The 21,452-nt window shown below is 39.8% G+C and overlaps 1 protein-coding gene across 1 annotated transcript in view; it reads right to left on the minus strand.

The window, feature by feature from the left end:
• Positions 1-21,452, minus strand: part of dnah5 (dynein, axonemal, heavy chain 5) — a 147,402-nt gene that overhangs the window by 49,379 nt on the left and 76,571 nt on the right. Inside the window, exons 61-70 of the mRNA XM_078171910.1 lie at positions 16,254-16,521; positions 15,311-15,434; positions 14,825-14,932; positions 13,761-13,875; positions 12,934-13,110; positions 9,096-9,299; positions 7,384-7,563; positions 4,538-4,675; positions 672-807; positions 53-234 (exon numbers count right to left, since the gene is read on the minus strand). Coding sequence (XP_078028036.1) covers positions 53-234; positions 672-807; positions 4,538-4,675; positions 7,384-7,563; positions 9,096-9,299; positions 12,934-13,110; positions 13,761-13,875; positions 14,825-14,932; positions 15,311-15,434; positions 16,254-16,521 — 1,632 coding nt within the window. The remainder of the gene's footprint in view (positions 1-52; positions 235-671; positions 808-4,537; positions 4,676-7,383; positions 7,564-9,095; positions 9,300-12,933; positions 13,111-13,760; positions 13,876-14,824; positions 14,933-15,310; positions 15,435-16,253; positions 16,522-21,452) is intronic.

Consider the following 21,452-nt stretch of genomic DNA (forward strand, 5'->3'; position numbering starts at 1 on the left):
GCACTAAAACTGTTGATACAGTTGGCAGTAGTTGCCAAAGTAGATCACTGACCTGTAGGTTCCACTCGCTAACAGTGGGTGCGTCAATGAGCAGTTCAGTCAGATTGAGGTTGTTTCCAAATGGGATGTGACGCTGCTTTAACTCACGCTGCCAGTCACTCATCAGAAGATTACGAAACTCCTGATTGAAGGGGCCGGAGTAGGAGAGGAATGCTGTGGCCAGAAGAACATCACCTGGAACAAGGAGTCCAAAGTGTTACATACTTTAGTACTGGTTATGTGTAAATGTAATTAAATATAAAAAATCCAGAAGAGTAATGCCAGCAGCACAGTCAAAAAACAGCCCCTGCTGCGGGTTATGTTAATGTAATAAAAGTAAAATGCTTAGAAATTGTCAGCAATACAGTGGGGATTAAATGTCTAAAATGTAACATGTTGACCACATTATTAATTAGAAGTATTAGTATGCATTAATGACATTATGTATTTAGGTAGCAGCTATCCAAGAGTAACTGTAAATGACAATGAATATCGACTTAATTCAAGCAACATTTCGCAAATCATAGTTATTCATAACAGAGCATGTATCTGTAATGAACTGCAGAGACATCTCTTTGATACCATAGTTTTCTGAATGCCAGCTCCGTTTTGAAACCTGCTTTAAATCTCACCAACAAGGCGTTTGGTCTGGGCAGCAAACTCTTTGCTCTGCTCAGTCCATCTCTCCTTCTCGCCAGCGAGGCCGCTGATAAGACTGGACGCCGTCTGCATCTTGTGTCGACAGCGCTCAGCATCCTCTAGCAGGGTCTGATGGGAATGGACGGCAGGCAAACAGCTTAGTAGGTTGATGTGTCTGTTTGGCCTCCTAGTCTGTCCTTCCAACTGTCTCTTCATTAAACCATCAAACCGCCCTGTTCTCTGTACATCTGTGCATATTTATACCAATATCAAGTATTTTTATATGGAAAGGGACAGTCTGTTTATGTCAGGATTGAAAAAACCAAGTCCTTTGTGACTTAAGTTGCTCCTTAATCGCATTAAAATAGGATAGCATTGGAGTGGGTGGATTTCCTCCAGGTGCATGCAGGTTAGGTTGATGTTAAGGTCCAGTGTGTAGGATTCAGGGGCATCTATTGGCAAAAATGGTAAATAATATTCATTACTATGTTTTCATGTGTTTCGAATCACCTGAAAATAAGAATTATTGTGTTTTTGTTATCTTAAAATGAGCTGTTAAATCTAGATATGGAGCTGGTCCTCTTCCCATGGATGTTTAGAGCCAAGTTCAGACCAAAGATTCATGATAAGATGAGCTGAAACAGGCAATTACTTGCAATGCGGCATTCTGCAACGTTCTAAAAGCCTGCCAGTTCACTCCGGTGCACTAGATGAGACGATGTATCATCTCAACATCGCAACAGCTCTCTGTACTTCTGATCTGATTTTGAGCTTTTCAGGCTGATTTTGTAACTGAATATAGTTTGTTGCTTGTTAAAATATGAATGAGGATAGCGATAGTGAGGTACTGGCTACAGTTGCATTCGTAGTAGTGATGAAAATGCAAAAAAAAAAGGGAAACAAAACGAGCATCAGATGGACTGTATTCATAATAAATATGCCACAATAGTATAAATAGGAAGCTGCTCAGTGGCACAACAGTCAACTGCTGTATATAATATTACCTGGATGATCAGCACTGCTTCTGCATCAGTGGGCCTATAGAGCAAGCGCAATTGACACCTCGGCCGAGCCAACTAGCCCCAGTTTAGCCCTCCATTAATTTGAATGGGGATAAAGTGGCTTCTCTAGACTTTTTTTCAAATGTTATCAAACTGAATGGATCAAATCCTGATAGTGAAAATAGACATATTGCAGGAGTTGTGACACTCAAAAAAAAAAAAAATGCATCCAATGATTTACAGATGTCTCTTTCACAATGTAAGTCTATGGCAAAAAGCATTTTTGGACCATATGGCATCACATGACAGACTCTGATGTTGTTATTCCCCTGTTTGAACACTAGGAAAACTGGCTGCAAGTAGAGTGCACCTCCTGGAGGCCCGCCTCTTCCAAGGAGTCAGCCATGTTGTTCTAATGTAGCCCAGAATGGACAAACCAAAAACTGGCTCTTAATAGAGCCATTCTCATTTTCCTGTGGGCCAGCGCAGTTCTCCTGCACGCTTGGCATATCGGAGAAGTGTCAGTTCTGCAATCTCACCGTCAGATGCTACTAAAGCTGTCACACAACACCTTTAAACTCTAAATTGCTATCAGTGTGAATGATGTCTGTCTATATGTGTTAGCTGAGTGACAGGCAGCTGCCTTTCACCTAATGCTTAGTGGGTTACACTTGTATAGGCTCAGGACTGCTGCGACCCACATTAGATGGATGGATAAGTTTGTACTTTCTTGTTGGTATGTTTATCCTGTCTGACAAATTAGATTTCCTTTTTAAAGCTTTATTAAGACGTAACACCTCTTAGGCACCTTTAAGCCATTATCACAGTGATCTTTTCATCAGCTGCTCACAGGCAATTAAGAGGTTATTTGCCCAATAGCAATAATGTTTGTTACATCAATAAAGACTGTCTGTTATACGGTTCTGCAGTGAGCCCTTCAATCTCACTTTTATCCTCCAGAGATAAACAGCTCAGTGTCTTAATCACAAAATTATAAAAAGAGTCAACTTGGGTTGTCCAGGGTTGCTAATCAGCGAGTGTTGATGCATATACTGTTCCATTTACATGCTCCTATTTATCACAGAACAGAGAGTACGGATGATGAAAAACATGCGGCAGACAAGACTCACGAACCTGCACACACAATCAATAGTGCACCACTGTTAGTTTCATTTATTTAAAAAGTGGCACTTGCGTAACCCAGGTTGAGTCATTTTATGTTTTTGTTGCAGGTTATCACAGGCTGTGTTTAAAAAGAGAGTCCACCTCTGGGATCCCAGTTTAAATAAAAGAGTGGCTTATTCAACAAAATGCTGTAAAATACTGTGTTTTAATCAAGAAACATCATTAGAGAGTTAAAGCTTGGTGAAACGACTGTGAAGAAACAAATCCTGATTATAAATAGCATCAGGTGGTGCAACATCAGCTCCCCCACCCTAGGGTTGAACCTCCCATCCAGGTTTGAACCAGGAACCCTCTTGCTGTGAGGGGACAATGCTAACCACTGCATCACTGTGCTGCCATTTTTGTTTTAGCCTGTGTTTATCTATAAAAATACACTGTATATGAAGAAACATACTGTTGCTGTAAGAGGACAGGAGTGAGCTGAGAAAGGGAATGAAATCTCATTGGTCCAGGAAATTGGGAATTTCACCAATAAAGCACAAAGACTGCTGTGCCAGCTACATGAATTAAAACAATCATATGGAGCAGTTAATTACTGAAGTTAATTAAGAAAGCCTGCATTCAAACTGGTGATCCCATTTTCTAAGTAGGACAATGTAATGTCCTGTTACTACACTGCTAAGCATATTTTTGTAATTCCCCATTCTATGACAGGCTTCAGTGGAACAGACTAACACTAGATGTCCATCATGTGCTATCCGATGTTCAGCAATTAGTCTTAAAGGAACAGTTCACCCCAGAATCAATAAATGTATATTTTTTCTCCTACCTGTAGTGTGATTTATCAGTCTAGATTGTTGTGGTGTGAGTTGGCGAGTGATGGAGATATCACCCATACAGATGTTTGCCTTCTCTCCAATATATTTGAACTAGAAGGCACTTGGCTTGTGGTTCTAAAAATAAAAAAAACATACATGGCAAAAAATACATTTAAAAAACTTCACAGCAAAGTCTCTTTCCAGAAATCATAACCCAGTTACTCAAGAAAGCCCACAGACCTTGTTGTGAACAGTTTCATAGGGAACTATTTTCTTTCTACTGAACTACATCCACCAACCACATCACCAGGCAGAAGGAGGCATGCATCTATTCATGCACAAGAGGCTTGTGGTTGTGGCAGATGTAAACATTAATGGCGTACTCCTCAGCTCAGCTGTAATGTTAGCCAGCTCAGAAGTGAGCAACCAGTAGATGCACACTTCCTTCTGTGTGACAACTGTGATACAGCTGGTAGGTGTAGTTCGGTAGAAAGAAACTGCTAACAACAAGGTCTGTGGATTGAACCGGGTCATGATTTCTGGAGAGAGACATTGCTGTTGAGTTGTTTTTTGCTTTGAGCACCACAAGCTCAGTGCCATCTAGTTCCAATATACTCAAGAAAAGGCAGACATATCTGTATCCGATATGTCTTGAACTCGGCAACTCACACTGAAACAATCTAGACTGATAAATACCTCTAGGGGTAAGAGGAAAATGCTTTTTTCAATTTTGTAGTGATCTGTCCTTTTAAAAGAGAAAAAGTCAAAAACCTCTGCAACTTCAGCTCATACCTGAAATATTTGTGTCATTTTTAAAATAAAAGATAATCCAGGTGTGGAAACATCACTGCTGTTATTTTTATGTAACAAACTGATTTATATTTGTGTTTTGAGGTAGTAAGTGAAGCTATTGACCTGTTTTTCCATCATGGCCTTCTCATATTCTGCCTGTACCACATCCAGCTCTGCCTGCTTGGCATCCAGCTCAGCTTGAGCCTTCTGAAGGTCCACATTAGCTATGGCCAGACGATTCTGCTGCACTGCCAAGTTAGCCTGAGAAAAAAAGGAGGGCAGAGAGACACACAGATCTGTGATGCCTTTATCGCACATGAAACACCTACAGGGGTCACAGTCAGTTCTCTAGGGAGAGGGCTAAGACAGAGAAAGGGACAGAGAAAAGCAGAAAGAGGAGACAGACAAGACAAGGTGAAGGCGAGGAGGATTTGACAGAGAGAGACGGGATGAAGGGTGGGAGGAATGAATGAAGAGTTGGAGAGCAAAAAAAACCTTTTTTGCATTAAACTCAATGACAAACAGGTTAAGTAATCGAAAATAAAAAATTGGCTAGGGACATGTTTTGGCTCACGTCAGACAGCATAAAATGAGTAAGCACAGAGGTGAAATGGTAGGAAGTAAATCTTTTTAGTGATATTTTTAGAAGTGTAACATGTCACAGGTGTAGGTGTAGAGGCTCAAAGCTTAAAAATTTTAAACGGGAGATGCCAGAATAGAGATTTTCAAGAGAAAATAGAGACAGAGAGAAACTGGAAAATAAACAGTGATGCAGGGGTGATGAGAAGGGCAGGGGGAGGAGGAGAGTGAGTGTGAGGCAGATAGGGAAAGCAGAGAGGATATTTTCTGGCTGGAGCTGGGGCTGTGGAGAAAACATTGCAAAAGGTTTAGAGACAGAGATTTAGAGAAAAGTTGTGAGTATGTCTAAGTGTGTCTGGGTGGCCTGGCGAGGAGGAAGTCTGGAGCATTCACTTTATATTAATTTACATCTGAGGGGACTATCCCTGCCCGTCTTTCTGCCGGTCTGTCTGTCCAACTGTATCTCTGTCTGGCAGTCTGGCTGGCCAGCTTAAAGGGAAGCCACCACTGAGCTGGAAACCAGAAAATCAATTTGCGAGGCTGTGTTCCACGATAAAGCAAAAGATCAGGATCAAAGAGGAGAGGCAGGGGGTTCTCATGGAGGTTCAAGAGAATAAGAGAAAAACAGAATGTGTGTGTATGTGTGTGAAAGAGAGAGAGACACAGAAAATGAGAGGAGGAAGAAAGTCGGTGAGAGAGGAGATAAGGGAAAGTAGGAAAGTAGGAAGGGAGTGGGATGGGTGATTTGAAAAAGACACCCAGGATGAGCAGAGACATGAAGGTGCCAGCAAGATGGAGAAAATGAGATGCGGCAGAGGGCAAAATAAGTAGGAAAATGAAACGTGGTAGAAACGTGGTAACAAGGGGGGAAGGAAATTAGCTACAAAAGAACAACACAGTAGTAGAGGGGGAAGCAGAGGTGATCATCATGCAAAGTTTGAGTGAACACAACCCAAAAGTCTAACTGCATTCTGCGAGTTGAAGCTTTTAATGATCGCCATGCAGCAGACATTCACAGACTGCACTGGCAGGAAGACAAAATAGAAAACGGATTTGTGACATTTGCATGAAATCACAGGGTTTAGTGAGCAGGTGTGTGTCTGTGCGTGTGGTGCCATGTCTTATTAATCAAGGATTTTGTGTACAGAGTTTTCTGCTCCACTCCTTTCTGCTGTGTGTGGGATTAATAATTCCTTAGAAAAAGAAATAAATACTAAATGAAACACTTTACGTGCCGGTGCAAAGAAGCAATTAATTACAGCAGCTTAAATGTGAAAAAGGATTCGTCAGTCTCTTAGATGTAAACACAGCCCTTACTGTAGATGAAATCAGTACATGTCCTTAAATTCAGTTACAGAAAACCAAAAGAGCTTTAAAAACTTTGTTGTCATTTAAAATCTTAACTGTGTAGATTTAATTTTTTGCAGATGCAAGAACTAGGTTTATTTAAAAAAACAACAACTTACACAACACTGACCAAAGAATTAGATAAAGATAAGTTATCTTAAAATATGCAGCAGAGGAGGAGAGGAGATCCAGAGGAGATTATCTAAATTGACAGATAATTAAATTGGAAACAGAAAAGTGTTTTGCTTTTACTTATTATCATAAAGTAAATGTTGCTTGTACAATATAAAAGCTATAGAATTATGACTCCATCAGTGTTTCGATTGATCCCCCATAAGCCTCGCTTTGACTGCAATTGTCACTGCCAATGCATATGATCTCCTGGGAAAATGAAGGCTCAATTTACAGCACAAAGGAAACCTGTCAGCCATTGAACAACTTGAAAGCAATCCGTAGCTATCCCCAATTATCAAAGAGTATAAATGCATGTTAGAAAGCCCACATCCTTGTGTAGTTTGCCTTTCTGTTGCATTACAAGTTTGTTTGCTTTGTTCTGATAGGTCAGAAAAGCCGTTTTTGTATGCTCATGATCAATGGATAGAAACATGATTCTCATGCTGTCTGTCTCAAATTTTTGGGGCACTTCTATTGCCTACACAATCAGCAAACTGCTCCAAAATGTGAGAATATAAATAAATGTATTTAATATCAGAGACAGTCTGTGCTGTTTCTGTAGCCTGAGGCTTGACTGCAAAAAAGCAACTGCTCTATTCATGAGTGGAGTGGAGGACCGCTGACTTTGTCCAGGGAATTTGTGTGCAAGTGTGCGTGGGTGCTGCAGTTTGTTGGGGTGATGATGACAGGTGCATTACAATGTGTGTGTGTGTGTGTGTGTTTTCAATGGGAAATTTAAGAGGCTAACATATGTATGGTAGTGGAATTCATCTCAATTGAACTTAACCCAACATGTTATTTATAATATCTTTAGCGTCACATACCGTCTATGAACAGCACTGTGTTAGATCTATTACAGTGTATATTACCTTCAGGGGTAAGACCTCCTTGTTGATGGAGAAGAAGGATGCCATAGCTTTTGTCCACGATGCAAGGCCGGCCACATTGCCACACACCCTCTTGGCTGTTTCAATGTTGTAGTCAGGCATGTCAAAATAAGGCAACAGCAACTCCACCATTTCCTCATTAATGGAGTCTTTGGGGAATTGCTGCAAGGCAGAGGGAAAGAGAGGTAGTGGTGGTGGGGGGTGGGGTTGGGGGAAAAAACAAGACTTATTTCGTTCAGTACAGAAAGAATATAAAAATTCACAACACTTGTAACTTACAGAAAAGAAATTTAAAACTGTATGAATTGGAGAAAAAGGAAAAATGATCAGTGGATTTGTGGTGATTGAGTAAAGACAGTTACCAGAGCTGTAGAAGAAACAACAGGAGAAAAGGAAAGAACAGGTGGTGTGGGAGACTACGACAAAAAGTGTAGCGAAAAGGAGGAAAAAGACGAGGCAGAGCAGCTAAAATGCAGAAATGAGAGACAGAGAGAGAATGAAGGTGAACAAAACACAGAAGAGAAAAAGGATTGTGCAAGAGTAGGTGAAAAAAGAGACTGGCAGAAAAAGGCAAGGAAGCAAAAAGATAAAAGATAACATGCAGAGGTGCACAAGGTAAGATAAAAGACCTGGTGTAGCTGGGTGATGAGAGAGAAGACATAGAAATAACAGAAAAGATGTTGAGAGAGAGGGGTAGACAGAAAAATCTAACAATGAAAGTGGAGTAAAAGATGAGAAAGATGAGGACTATCGTGGATTTAATTTGGAGGAGTGAAATCCAAGACCATAAGATGTCTTCACACTGGTTGTGCCTATTTAACACACCTGATGCCTGATTTAATCATTCCACCTTGGTGCTGAATTACTGCAAATGCCATTAAATAGACTGAACCTGAACTTTTAATCTGCCCAAACCTTTAATCTCAAATGTACAAGACCATACATGTAACCTTAAACAAATGACGTCTATAGTCTTGTTCTTATCATGGCTGTAACAAACAGTAAAGGACTTTATATCATGGTTATGAAATAGTTGCCTGCAAGACTGAGAATGCATGGAGGCCAGCGTTCTTCTCTGTAAAGAACAGGTAGTCATAACATCAACAACAGCTAATTTTATCCATTAAAAAGGTAAATATAATGTGAGAATGAAGTGTACAATTCACTAATTAGTTGAGCTGCTGCCAGTGATTCCGCTGCATACTGAAACACACCTAAGCAACAGAGCTGGGTGCCCAACTCTGTACTTTTAAAGGTACCGACAGAGTAATGTTGGTATAACTGAGTACCGTTTAACGTTGACAAACTTTGGTACCTGAGAGAGCTTCTGGTTTAGAGAGTAACTTCAGGTATAGAGAGAAAGAGAGAGTGAAAGACTATGTCAACCTGTAGCTCGTTCAAGTCAGTCAGCACAGTGGCGAGCTGAGAGCTTTCAAAAATTGATGCAGGCAGTACTCGTGGCAATGAAAAGCTGGCCATGTCTTACCTGACCTGTTTTATTTTGTGTAGTTAAAATGTTCTAAATAAATAACTTTGTTGCATCTGCAATGATTTTACCCTTTTTAATTTTTAATATGCTAAATATCTCTGTAGGTTACCAAAGATATCTCCCAAATCATGGAGTCTAGGGCATATGTGAGCATCTATATATTATGACAATCTTAAGAGTAGAAATCTGATACTGGTGAGTGTACCTGCAGGCTGCCCAGGAAGTTTCCAGCTGTCATGAGTTTTAGGGACTCCTGCCAGGACGGCATGTTGCAGTTCTTCTCTGGGTCGATCTTCACTGGGTTGACTCGCCTCTGGAAGAGCAGCAGCACGCAGTCCATGATCCGCATGATGAGGTGGGGGGGCCGGCCAAGTGTTCGCACAGTGGCAATGTCTGATGGCTTGATTGTCTGAATGGGTACAGAAAAAGACATATAGGAGAGGACCTTAAACGACATCTGAATGTTTGATGGTGTTGGCTAGCTTGTTGTTGTGAAATGACATGGGTTAACATTAGTCATGTTTTAAGTGCACACAGCAAAGTCAGAAAACTATTACCCATATAGGATGAAGAGAAAAGCAATTACTGTTGCCTATTTCATAACTAGAGAGAAGATTTGAGTGGAGAGCAGCAAACATATTGGATGTACACAAACCATAAAGTGAGATAATTAATGGAGATGGGAGCAAAGGGTAAAGTAATTTGTTTTTCATTACATTTGTCTATGACAGGATGTATGAAGGGAATTGTACACAATGCTGCAGCCTGAGAATATAAAACAGAGGATGTGTACAGAAGAAAATCCAACTGGAGGCACTGACAATGAGAGATAGAGGGAAATTAAGAAAGTGTGAAGACTTTAAGTATAAACTCCAACAGTTCTGCAGAGAGGGACAGAGAATGACTTCAAGGGACTGATTAAAATGAGAAAGGCAGCAGGAGAGTAAAGAAAATGTTCCAGTGAGAGCAGTTTGGCTCCTTCATCAGGCCCCCTGCCCGCTCCTCTCATCTCTTCTCCTTCTTGCACTTTGCTCATTTCTGCTCTCGCCTCCCTGCTCTGTTTTATCAGACCAAATGTATGTGAATCTCCCACCAGAGAAACAGCCAGCAGACACTCCACTTTATCCTCTACTTGCACTTCCACAAACTCCTCTTCCCTTTCTTTCCTCCCCGCCGCTTTTTATGTAAATGTCTCAATGAGGGTCACCTCAAATTCATGATTTCAATTTAAGCTTTAATGCAAGTCCATTATTTTTGGGGGGGTTTGTTAGGTTTTATACCATTATGTAGATTTCCAGTCGTGTTCAGTCTGTCTTCAAATCTGAAAATATAAATTTTGGTCAAGTGTACAAATGTTTTAACGTCAAAATACTATTTTCCCAAGCCCTTCTAAAGATAATTTCCCATGTGACCTGATGCAGGTTTTTGCATGATGATGTTCATTCATATAAAGCCCCTAGCCTGCATTATGTCTTTTAATCTACTTTAGGTAATACACTGACTATAGATGAGTACTGAGTCAACCCCATTTCAAAACACCAAAGCTAATCCTTTCACTTACAGTTATAATCAGCACTGTAACGTACGTCACTGCTTTTTGCTAACATCTGAGTGAGCATTTCCATTTGAAAAAAATGGAAAAGAATGCAGATGGAGCTGCTTTACAACTAAAATAGCTAAATTATTGTGGGTCTTCTTGCTTGATCACAAATAGCCCATTAGCTTTGTGCAGGTTCTTTTGCATGACAACCACTATTGAAACTGTAATGTCTTTAAAATGTAAATTACCAAATTACTTATTTCTAGATCTATTCCCCGATAGCCTACCTTTGACTTTTACACAGTTTACATAAAAATATACAGTATATCTTTCAACTTGGTAGAATCACAGCAGTACAGTATGTTAAGTAAGTGTCACAACAACCTCACCCTTTGGATCTCGTTTTTCTCTTTGCAACATAGTCGCAGTGTTTTAACATGAAAGCAAAGCAATTAATACTGTGTCATACAACAGCATTGTTGTTTGATCTCTGAACTCAATTAACTAATGTTGTGATATATTTTATCTGGTTCTTCAGACAAATTAAAACTGCACCTACAGTATGAAAACCTGACAACCTTTTTATAAAATCAGTTAATAAAGAATTCTATATACTTAAAATCAAACAGATACAGTGATAAAATTCCAAATTGCACTGTGTTCATCCTAAATCTATCTAGAGTAGGCACGCGTGGCTGAGCTGCAGTCTTTGACTTGAGTTAGATGGTTCAGGCAAATATTTGTAATATCTGTGCGCAGACAAGATGTATCCAGCAGTAAGGGATTTAACTATAGACCAAATCTCCATGTTTGGATACAATAACTTCCGGGTAGAAAATCCCAACATCACGTACATAATATCAGACAGTGCTGAGCAAACGCTGCCTTAATTGGTTAGTTTTTAGCTACCTAATTTTTTTTTTGTTTTAAATCAATCATCAATCACCGCTTTACCTTGCTGTTAGCCTGCCTTTTCCAATGGGAAACTGCAGCTGTTATCTCAAAGCCACCACAGTCCATTAACAGTAATTTTTCTTTGCAGTGTAGAAAATATTCCATACGTAGTGTACATTTATGCTGATATTGATTTTATTTTATTTTTTTGGTGGTGGCTCAAATACATTTTGCTGTGGCTCCCATCCACAGCAGTACATTGCTTTGCTTCCTTGCTGAGAGATTTGGTTTATCAAAGATGATAGCAAAGCAACACAGTACATGAATAAAGCACAGCAGAAATGTCAGTTACGTTGTGGTACGTATGACCTACTGACGTTCATAGTAAATGCCTCAATCTCTGAATCTCAACAAGTAGAAGTGAAGAAGCCTTTTGAATGAGTATTTCGGTCTACAACAGTCTTGTGCACCATCAGCTCTATTTAAAACCCTCTAGAGCACTTGAAAAATACATGATCAAAATGCATGATCATCAATCAGACGAACTGCCCAAGGTTTGCCTGTTTGGAAATATAAGGTTTCTATCCACAGCAGCAAGATGGAAATTCTAATCAGGGACCTGCCATAGGAGATCTGTATGCAACCGTCTACCCAGGAGGACAGCTTTAATTACAACGCAGCTCCAGGCCCCAGAGCACCATGCTAACTTTAGACACACCCGCTGTTACACACATACACACACAGGGTGGGAAGGCTGTAGGCGGAACCTGCGTGCAGCTACACACAGCAAGTCGCAGAGTGCTCTAAGTGGCACCCTGAAGCAACACAAAGTGAGAGCAAGAAAAATATTGGTGGGGGAGACATTAAGCCACACAGAAGGGCACTATAAACTGTTCCAACACACAGTTTACTGACGATTTCTAAGCCTCAGGCTATGTGTTAGTGCGACCTTATTCTTGGACAAACAGCAGGAAGAGGCAGCAGAGAACGTCATTTGGGGCGGCACAGCATGACACAGTCAGCTTGAATGAAATTGTAAAGAGGAAGAGGAACATGAAAACACAACTACACAAGTACTATATAAATCCTGTATAAAGACAATGCAGTTATCTGCACAAATAGCATATTACTTAAATATTAAAATATGACATTGACTATCTTGATTATTTGGCTCATATGTGGAATTACAGAGCATGCTCTAATGAAAATGAGTATTACATTGATTCATGAAATTTCCCTGTTGATACATAATTTTTCAAATCCAATCAGAGTTAATGTTAATATCATCCAACCAAAGTATGTAGTGCTTTGCAGACAAACTGTGGTGTTTTAAAAGTAACTGGAACTAATGATACAGGAACCGAGGTACTGTAAGATCAGTCTTGTTAATTGCAGCATCATAGCTGAAGGCAAGATAAAGGCACATCACATTCAGTTACAGCAGTCAAGATGATAAGATAAAAACCAGTGTAAATACTTTGTGTTGGCAACTCATTCTTTAAGTTGTGTTTTTGCTCACAAAACAAGACTGGAAATGACAAATCTGTTCACCTCAGTAAACGTTAAATAATTGATTCCAAGGTGTCTCCTCAACTCTTAAGTCCCATACCTGCAGCGCAGCCTCTGCTTCCTGAAGTGCTGGCCGGGCAGCTTCAAGTTTCTCCTCAGCTATGGCCTTGTCGGCTGAGATGCTGTCTACAATGGCCTGAGCCTTGTCCTTCACTTTCTGCACCTCCACCTTCACTTTCTCTGCTGCCTGGGCTTTAACCGTCACCTCCTTCAGTACCTGGGGGTATGCAAGAGAAATAAACATGGTCATGAATCAGTACAGTCTTAAAAATCAACAAAACAAAAACAACTGCTAACCTCATGTTTATCTGCATTACCACTTATTTGTTGGCACTGTTGTATAAAAATTATTATCAGCTCTTCCTCAAAGAAAACACAGACATTTCTACGTCGACGCTAATCACTATAATAACTATAAAACTGGGCTCGTCTTGTTTCACACACTGCAGGAGCTTCATCATGTAAGTAATAATAGATCTACTGGCATTTATAAAAAAATCCAGACGTATTAGTGACTAATGCAGCCATCTACTTATTCATTCATTTTTCCTAAGGCACACCATTAACGTCACTGCAGTTCATGCATACCCACATGTTCCTTCATATAAAACCACACCTACAGAAAGTACGACTATGAATGACCAGAAAACAAATACTCACTTGGTTATGATTTCATAAGTGCTTCTACAGTGTTTGACTAGTGAGGACATGGGCACTGTCCTCACAAGTCAGCGGTGTCCTCATAGGGTGGTGCGAACACCAGTGAAATGTCCTCATATACACATTGCACCGATGCATGCACAGACACACACACAGACACACAGACACACAGAGACACACACACACACACACACACACACAACCTACCATATCAGCCTTGTCATTGGCAACCTGTAGTTCCTTTTCTTTCACCTCCAGCTCCTTGCTGAGAGCTGCTACAGACTCTGATGCCTCCTTCAGCTTCTGGAGACCAGTGTTCATCCTAAACAAGAGAATTATTGAACATTATCAGGTAAACCACATGCACTTCCAGTATATACCTTGGAACTTGTTATGATGCTATTCTGCATTACACTAATCTGATAGGCATCTGCACATCTTCACGTGTTTGCTGTAAATATCCACAAACTTTTAAGATAAACTACATGTTATTGTGACAGAATTTTTGGTCCACTGGGCAACAGGTGGTGGAAATACTTGTATATTCTGTGAAAGAAAAGCTGTTTTTCATCCTTGGTCAATTTGTAACATGTGCGTGACCAAAATTCCTAATGTCGTGACATCCATTCAGCAGCTGCCAATCAATCTTGGGAGGCTCAGGGACAGTTGATAAGCAGACAAGAGCTCAAAGTCAAGAAAAAAGTACCACAGAAATGTTGTGATGAGGTCTGTGATGTATTTTTATGCTATTTTTATGCTATGCTAAAAAATGACTCCTAACTGATGGTTCTGGTCTGGCGCCTTTGACAACAGCTTACTTCATTAGGATACATCCTGGTCATCCATCACTGTCTGTGCCATTAGGGAGTCAATAATTATTGACTAAGAGTGGGTTCATGCTGGGCGCTGTTCTTTAAAAATCTACCTGTGAAAATAGCTTTTATTCGCTTTTATCTTCCAGCAAATCCATTAAACATGCCAAATTATTGATGCCCCACTTATGACTGGCCACTCAAGGTGATTAAGATGAAGGCTAGACTAGAGATTTAAGATTCAGCAACGTCATTACTCTATTATTAGACACAAGTCTTACACAAACTAACCCTGACTAATTGTAAGAGATCTTGACAGTATGCTGTTGCTGAGGCATTGATTCTAACGTAAAATGAAAGCCATCTTATATACTACAGAGGCTAAAAAGTGCAGCAGTATGTTAACATTGTAAATACATGTATACAAATTGTCAAACTTAATCTTTTTGGTGTGTTTACCTGTTGGCCAGGGTCTGAACCTCGGACCTCTTCTCCTTATAGATGGTCTTGTAGCCTTGAATGAAGGACAGGTAGGACTTTGGTGTGACATGGGTGGAGCGTCGGTATCTAGATTAAAATTCAATAACAGTAGGTTAATTTCATGTCATATTGAAAAGCAGGAGAATAATTTGCACTATGTTTTACCCTTAACCATTAATTCACCTTTAGTAGAACCGTTATGCTATAAAATTACAGCAATATCCAGTAGGTGTAGTGGTAAGGGCGCTAAAAATGAACAGGAACTGTCCCAAGTCTGTGTCCTAATATACTGTCTTCTTTCTACCATCAGTCCTCTAATAAAGTCATAGAATGCCCTTAAAAATATTTGCCTACACATATGAAGAATGTGTTAAAGGACATCTTATTGTACTATACACAACGAACAGAATAACATGTTGTTCTTACTACTGTCATGTTCATGTATTGTTTAACAAAATACTGTACCTCTGGAAGTAGTCCACACACTTTTCTGCCACGCCATCCTGGAAGGAACCCATGCACTGGACTACCTCACTCTTAACCTGGGGTGAGCAGTCGATGTCATAGACTGACAGAAAGTGCTCCGAAACTTAAGGACAGAAAGACAGAGGAGTAGGAGGGAGAGGGGGCAGAATTAGGTGGAGAAAAATACAGCGAGTAGAGTGAAGTGTGGAAATTAGTTACTGAACCCAGATTGGCAAATGTCAACATAAATATATCAGCCTTCTTTACTGCTCAATACTCTGACATGTTATAAGAAATTCATATTGATTGTTTTTAAGGCAGGAAATACTGGGTAATTGCATGGGACATTACTGATTATTTGTTACATGTATTACTACAACATCTGTGTCATTCTTTTGAATGATTTAACAAAATATGGGAGGGAATGAGAGAGCAGGGAATACTTGTAAAATGTGCCGCAAGATATTGTTTTTCAGAACAAAATGAGCTGCACAGATTTAAAATACTAAAAGAAGGAGGATTTGTTGTATTTGTATGTGTATTAAAAATTAATTATGATCTATATCAGTATCAGGTATTACTAAGCAACATTCTGTAACAAGAACCTATAAGATTAATCATAGACAAATGACAGATGAAGGGATGGCAGCAGTAAATCCCAGCAGCATGACTGCAGGTGTCCAGCAAAGCCAGTTTGAAAAGTTGTAATTTTGTTCTGACTTTTAGTAATTAGAAAGCACAGGGGACACACTGTGAACAAGCTGACTCCGTGATAATTAAGTGTTGTAATATCCCAGTTTAATCTGAATTTACAGCACTGAGGAAAACAACAGCAGCCACTGTAAATTGAAGATAGAGTACAGGGATTACGTTGGCAAACAGATGCTACCAGTGGATAAGCAGATCATAGTGATATAAAATAGAAACTGTCTGTGAAATGTACCTGCAACAAGAGCATCTTTGGGCCACCGGCTGAACCAGTCCATGGTGCAACCAGATATCAGGGCAGGAAACTTTAACGCCCGGTTGCGGAACTTCTCCCCAACGGGCGAGAAGCAAAGAACCACATGGAGATTATGTCGAACACGTGACATGAAGTACTCGTACAGGTTTTCATTGGTTGGTGGTCGTCTGGGAAACTCCCGCTTCATGACAGGTATGAGATCACTGAGGATCTCGTCAATCTCATCACGAGCAAATAAATTGGACACCTGCAGATAGAAACACACACACACACACACACACACACACACACACACACACACATTAATGTCGAATTACATGATCTACTTTTATGTTTGTCCTAAAAATATCGACCATTTAAAACTTAACATAAAGGGCTCTAGTTTCCCGGCGCAGCGCAGGGTGGCGCAGGGTGGTGAACCCCGCGCAGAGCTAGTTTCGAGCAGCGCAACCCGAGGCGCGCTCACTTTGGTAGTTTGGCAGACCGAGGTGCGCTGAGATGGGTGTGGCGGCACAGCAGGGGGAGGTGTCGACAGATCCAGCTTGGCGCAGTGACAGTTTCGTGCCAAAAGGCTTCGCCTAAGGTGCGCTAAAAGCTCGCCAGCTGAAACCAGGTCTACTGTCAGTGCAGGTGGAGCGCAGCCGGTGTAAGCCGAAGTTTGGCTGACCGGCGGATGTCACCAAAACCTAACAGGCAGGTTTCCAGAATGTCAGGCCATTAACAATGCCATAAATAGCCACAAAAACCACTAATCAATGCAACTATGTGCAATCAGCACATAAATGTATCTCTATATCGACTGTCCCGTCACATCTGATGTCAGAGCAAAGGGGACCTTCTTAAACAAATAAACCTTATTGGGCTTGGGATTGGCACTGTTTGGCACATGCAATGGAAACCCAACCTGATTTGATTAACACAGCTGCAAACTAATGAGTTCACATCCTTCTCAGCCAACCACAAACAGCCACAGCATCAGATAGGGAGTATATATTTAGCATCTGTCATCTTAGAAAAGTCAAAAGAAATCCACACTTGAATGTTGGGCATTTTCAAGAAAATATGTAGTTTTCTTAAAAATCAACTGGAAGAGTAATGTCATTCTAACAAAACCATAATGAGCTTGTTTTCTTCACATAGAAGATAACTATGGCCAGCAAGCAAAGGAGAAGAAATACTGAGAACAAAAAGCATGACTATGAAAATCTCTGGAAACTTTTATGAGATAGGGGAGAGTGGGGTAGGCAGCCATAGAATTGGTTCTATGTATTTTGTATTATTTGTATTTTTTAATATATTTTTATATTTTAAGTTTCAATTTGCACTCCATGCCCTGAAGTTGGGAATTTTAACCTACAGTATTTGTATTTGTATCAATAAAGATCAACATTTTTCCCAATTTCTTTTCCATTTTTTTCATGAAGGGGTTCTTGTTTAATTTATATGATTTAATTAATCACAATTAAAAATTAACCCTTAGATACCAGTTTTCATCATATACCACGAACTGCTTTTTTGAAAAATACACTATAATTCAATATTCTAAAAACAAAATTGACTTTATTATTAGTATCATCGGTTGACGCAAGTAGAAGAAGAAGAAATGATTTTGCACTTGTCCTGTGCATTTGACCCTAACTATGTAAGAGCAGTGGTACTATGGCAGACCCTCCGCGCTGTCATCAGCACAAATTATGTTCCCATGTGATAAAATCCACCATCCCCCCTGATTTTCTTTTACAACTTGAGTACTGGTTATGGGGTAGGGTTAGGGTTAATGCAGTAGCTGACAGGAAGTATGTAGGAACCACTGCTGTGGCTCCAACTAAAAAATAGCATTGAAACAGCCTATTGGTTTGACTACATCTGTAGGTTTGGTGACAAGTCAGGTTTAGTAGTAAATGCTGTTGTTTGTTTAAATCTTTTTTTATATCATCTGATTTTTAATTAAATGTCACCAAAATATTTGACAATACACCCAAAACCATCAGACTTATGAGATTTTTTTTCAGAATTTAATCACTAAAACTTTGTTAAATTTTTAGGACTAAAAATACACACAAAAAAAAAGACGAAAAAAAAAGAAGACAAAATAGTTTTGCACATGTGGTGTTATGACCTTGAGTTGTCAGAAGGTGTGTGAGATGCCATATCTTCCTGGTGGTGCAGTTAGTAAGTCCCTTGCTCTGGGGACACAGAGCTTCAAGGTTTGAATTCCCAGGTTGGCAAGTATTACACTTTCTGAACAACTTTCACTCAGGTCTTGACAATCCACCAGAAACCAGCAGGTTGCTGTGTGAATTCTTTCAGGACTATATCCCCTAATAAAAAACTTAAAATTATGTTTTGTGACCTCCCTCTCTCCGCCTTTTGCTTCTGAGGCTGATTTAGCTTCCTGGCTTCGGAGCCAGTGGGTGGGGTTGGAGGGGTTGTCAGGAAATTACCTGCAACCATATAGATTTTCTGTTTCGGCCCATCTGCTGCGAACCCTTCTGGTTAAAAGGTTGACATGTCATATCCTCTGCTACTTTATCAGTTTCTGAACTAAAATTCCCCATCTCCTGTGTCAAATCTCTAATATACAATATATTCAAGTCAAGTAAGAAGAATTTATTTCAGGTCATAATTCTTCCTGTCAAAATCTACTATGACCTTCAATGACCTGCTGATTTGTTTAGTAGTTGAATGGTAAGGTGGTTGTCTTTTGATGCAAAGGTTAAGAGTTCAGCCCCTCTTTTGCCATCTTGCAGGTGGTCTGAATCTTTGCATTTTCCAGGATAACTTGACTCTTTTCACATAGTAACACTATTTGTGTATAGATTAATAGACATACAGTCAGGTCCATAATTATTTGGACAATGATACAGTTGTCGTCATTTTGGCTCTGTACACCACCACAATTGGTTTTAAATGAAACAATGAATACCTGCTTAAAGTGCAGACTCTCAGCTTTCATTTAAGGCTTTTTTCAAAAATGTAGTATGAACCGTGTAGGAATTACAACCATTTCTTCACACAGTCCCCCAACTTTAAGGGCTCATAAGTATTTGGACAAACAAACAAAATCATCAATTAAACAGTCAGTTTTAATACTTGGTTGCAAATCCTTTACAGTCAATGACTGCCTGAAGTGTTGGACACATAGGCATCATCAGATGCTGGGTTTCTTTCCTGGTGATGCTCTGCCAGCCCTTTACTGTAGCCGTCTGCACTTCCTGCTTGTGTTTTGGGTGTTTTGCCCTCAATTTTGGCTTCAGCAAGAGAAACGCATGCTCAGTTGGATTCAGGTCAGATGATATGACTTGGCCATTGCAGAACATTCCACTTCTTTGCCTTAAAAATGTCTTTGGTTGCTTTTGCAGTATGCTTCAGGTGAATGTCCAACTGCACTGTGAAGCATCGTCCAATGAGTTTTGAAGCATTTGGTTGAATCTGAGCAGATAATGTAGCCCCAAACACTTCAGCTTTCATCCTGCTGCTCGTCAGCAGTCACATCATCAATAAATACAAGAGAACCAGTTCCACTGGCAGCCATACATGGCCATGACATAACAGTACCTCCACCATGCTTCACTGATGAGGTGGTGTGCGTTGGATCATGAGCAGTTCCTTCCCTTCTTCCTTCTCTTCTCTTCCCATCATTCTGGTAGTTGATCTTTGTTTTATCTGTCCATAGTATGCTGTTCCACAACTGTACAGGCTTTTTAGATGGTTTTTGACAAACTCTAATCTGGCCTTCCATTTTTAAGGCTAACCAATGGTTTGCATCTTGTGATAAACCCTCTGTATTTATTCTAGTGAAGTCTTGTCTTGCTTACAAGAGCAGCAGGATGAAAGCTGAAGTGTTTGGGGCTACATTATCTGCTCAGATTCAACCAAATGCTTCAAAACTCATTGGACGATGCTTCACAGTGCAGTTGGACATTCACCTGAAGCATACTGCAAAAGCAACCAAAGACATTTTTAAGGCAAAGAAGTGGAATGTTCTGCAATGGTCAAGTCATATCATCTGACCTGAATCCAATTGAGCATGCGTTTCTCTTGCTGAAGCCAAAATTGAGGGCAAAACATCCAAAACACAAGCAGGAAGTGCAGACGGCTGCAGTAAAGGGCTGGCAGAGCATCACCAGGGAAGAAACCCAGCATCTCATGATGCCTATGTGTCCAACACTTCAGGCAGTCATTGACTGTAAAGGATTTGCAACCAAGTATTAAAACTGACTGTTTAATTGATGATTATGTTAGTTTGTCCAAATACTTATGAGCCCTTAAAGTCAGGGGACTGTGTGAAGAAATGGTTGTAATTCCTACACGGTTCATACTACATTTTTGAAAAAAGCCTTAAATGAAAGCTGAGAGTCTGCACTTTAAGCAGGTATTCATTGTTTCATTTAAAACCCATTGTGGTGGTGTACAGAGCCAAAATGACGACAACTGTATCATTGTCCAAATAATTATGGACCTGACTGTATATTTAAATCAGTACAAATGTAGTCATGTGACGCACATCATGTCTCTGAAAGGACATTATCTACGTCAAAGAAGCATCAGCATATAGTTATGACCCTGATGAATAATTTCAAAGAACACTAAGAGTTTTCCTTCTTGTCAATTATAAAGCATTCAGATGCTTGCCACCTGCTTGGACCCTGATAAATGTCCCTTGTGGCTTTATTTTTTTTCTCTGTGTACAATAAATTGAATAAACATTTTTGTCTTTCAGCCATTTTTGTAAGTCTCTTTTATTACGCACTCTGTAAGCAGTGATTGTGGTAGTAGTCAGAATTTCAGCTCAACTTCAGAATACAGGGATACAACAGACCACCATGACACAATTTTAGATGTTTTTTCAGATGTTTTCTTTAAGCACTCTAACAAAAATACTGCATGTTTATGATGGCAAATGAGTGCTTCATTTGATTTCTCATGCAACGCATTTTTAGCCCAGATTTTAAAACAATATGTACTTGATTCACACGGAAAAAATTATTGACAAACAAAAATTCAGAGATGCACAATCTGAAAAATAGGGCTTTCAAAATGTAAGAGTAACATAACAAGATAACCATCTGCATTTTAGCGCTATTAAGTATTGCCTGACTATGAATTCAAAGGCAAGATCCCCCCAGTATAACATATTTAGGATGAAACCCTTGAAATACTTCTGTATTTTTTTGG

This window comes from Epinephelus lanceolatus, chromosome 10, assembly GCF_041903045.1.
Source record: "Epinephelus lanceolatus isolate andai-2023 chromosome 10, ASM4190304v1, whole genome shotgun sequence".
Taxonomy (NCBI): Eukaryota; Metazoa; Chordata; class Actinopteri; order Perciformes; family Serranidae; genus Epinephelus; species Epinephelus lanceolatus.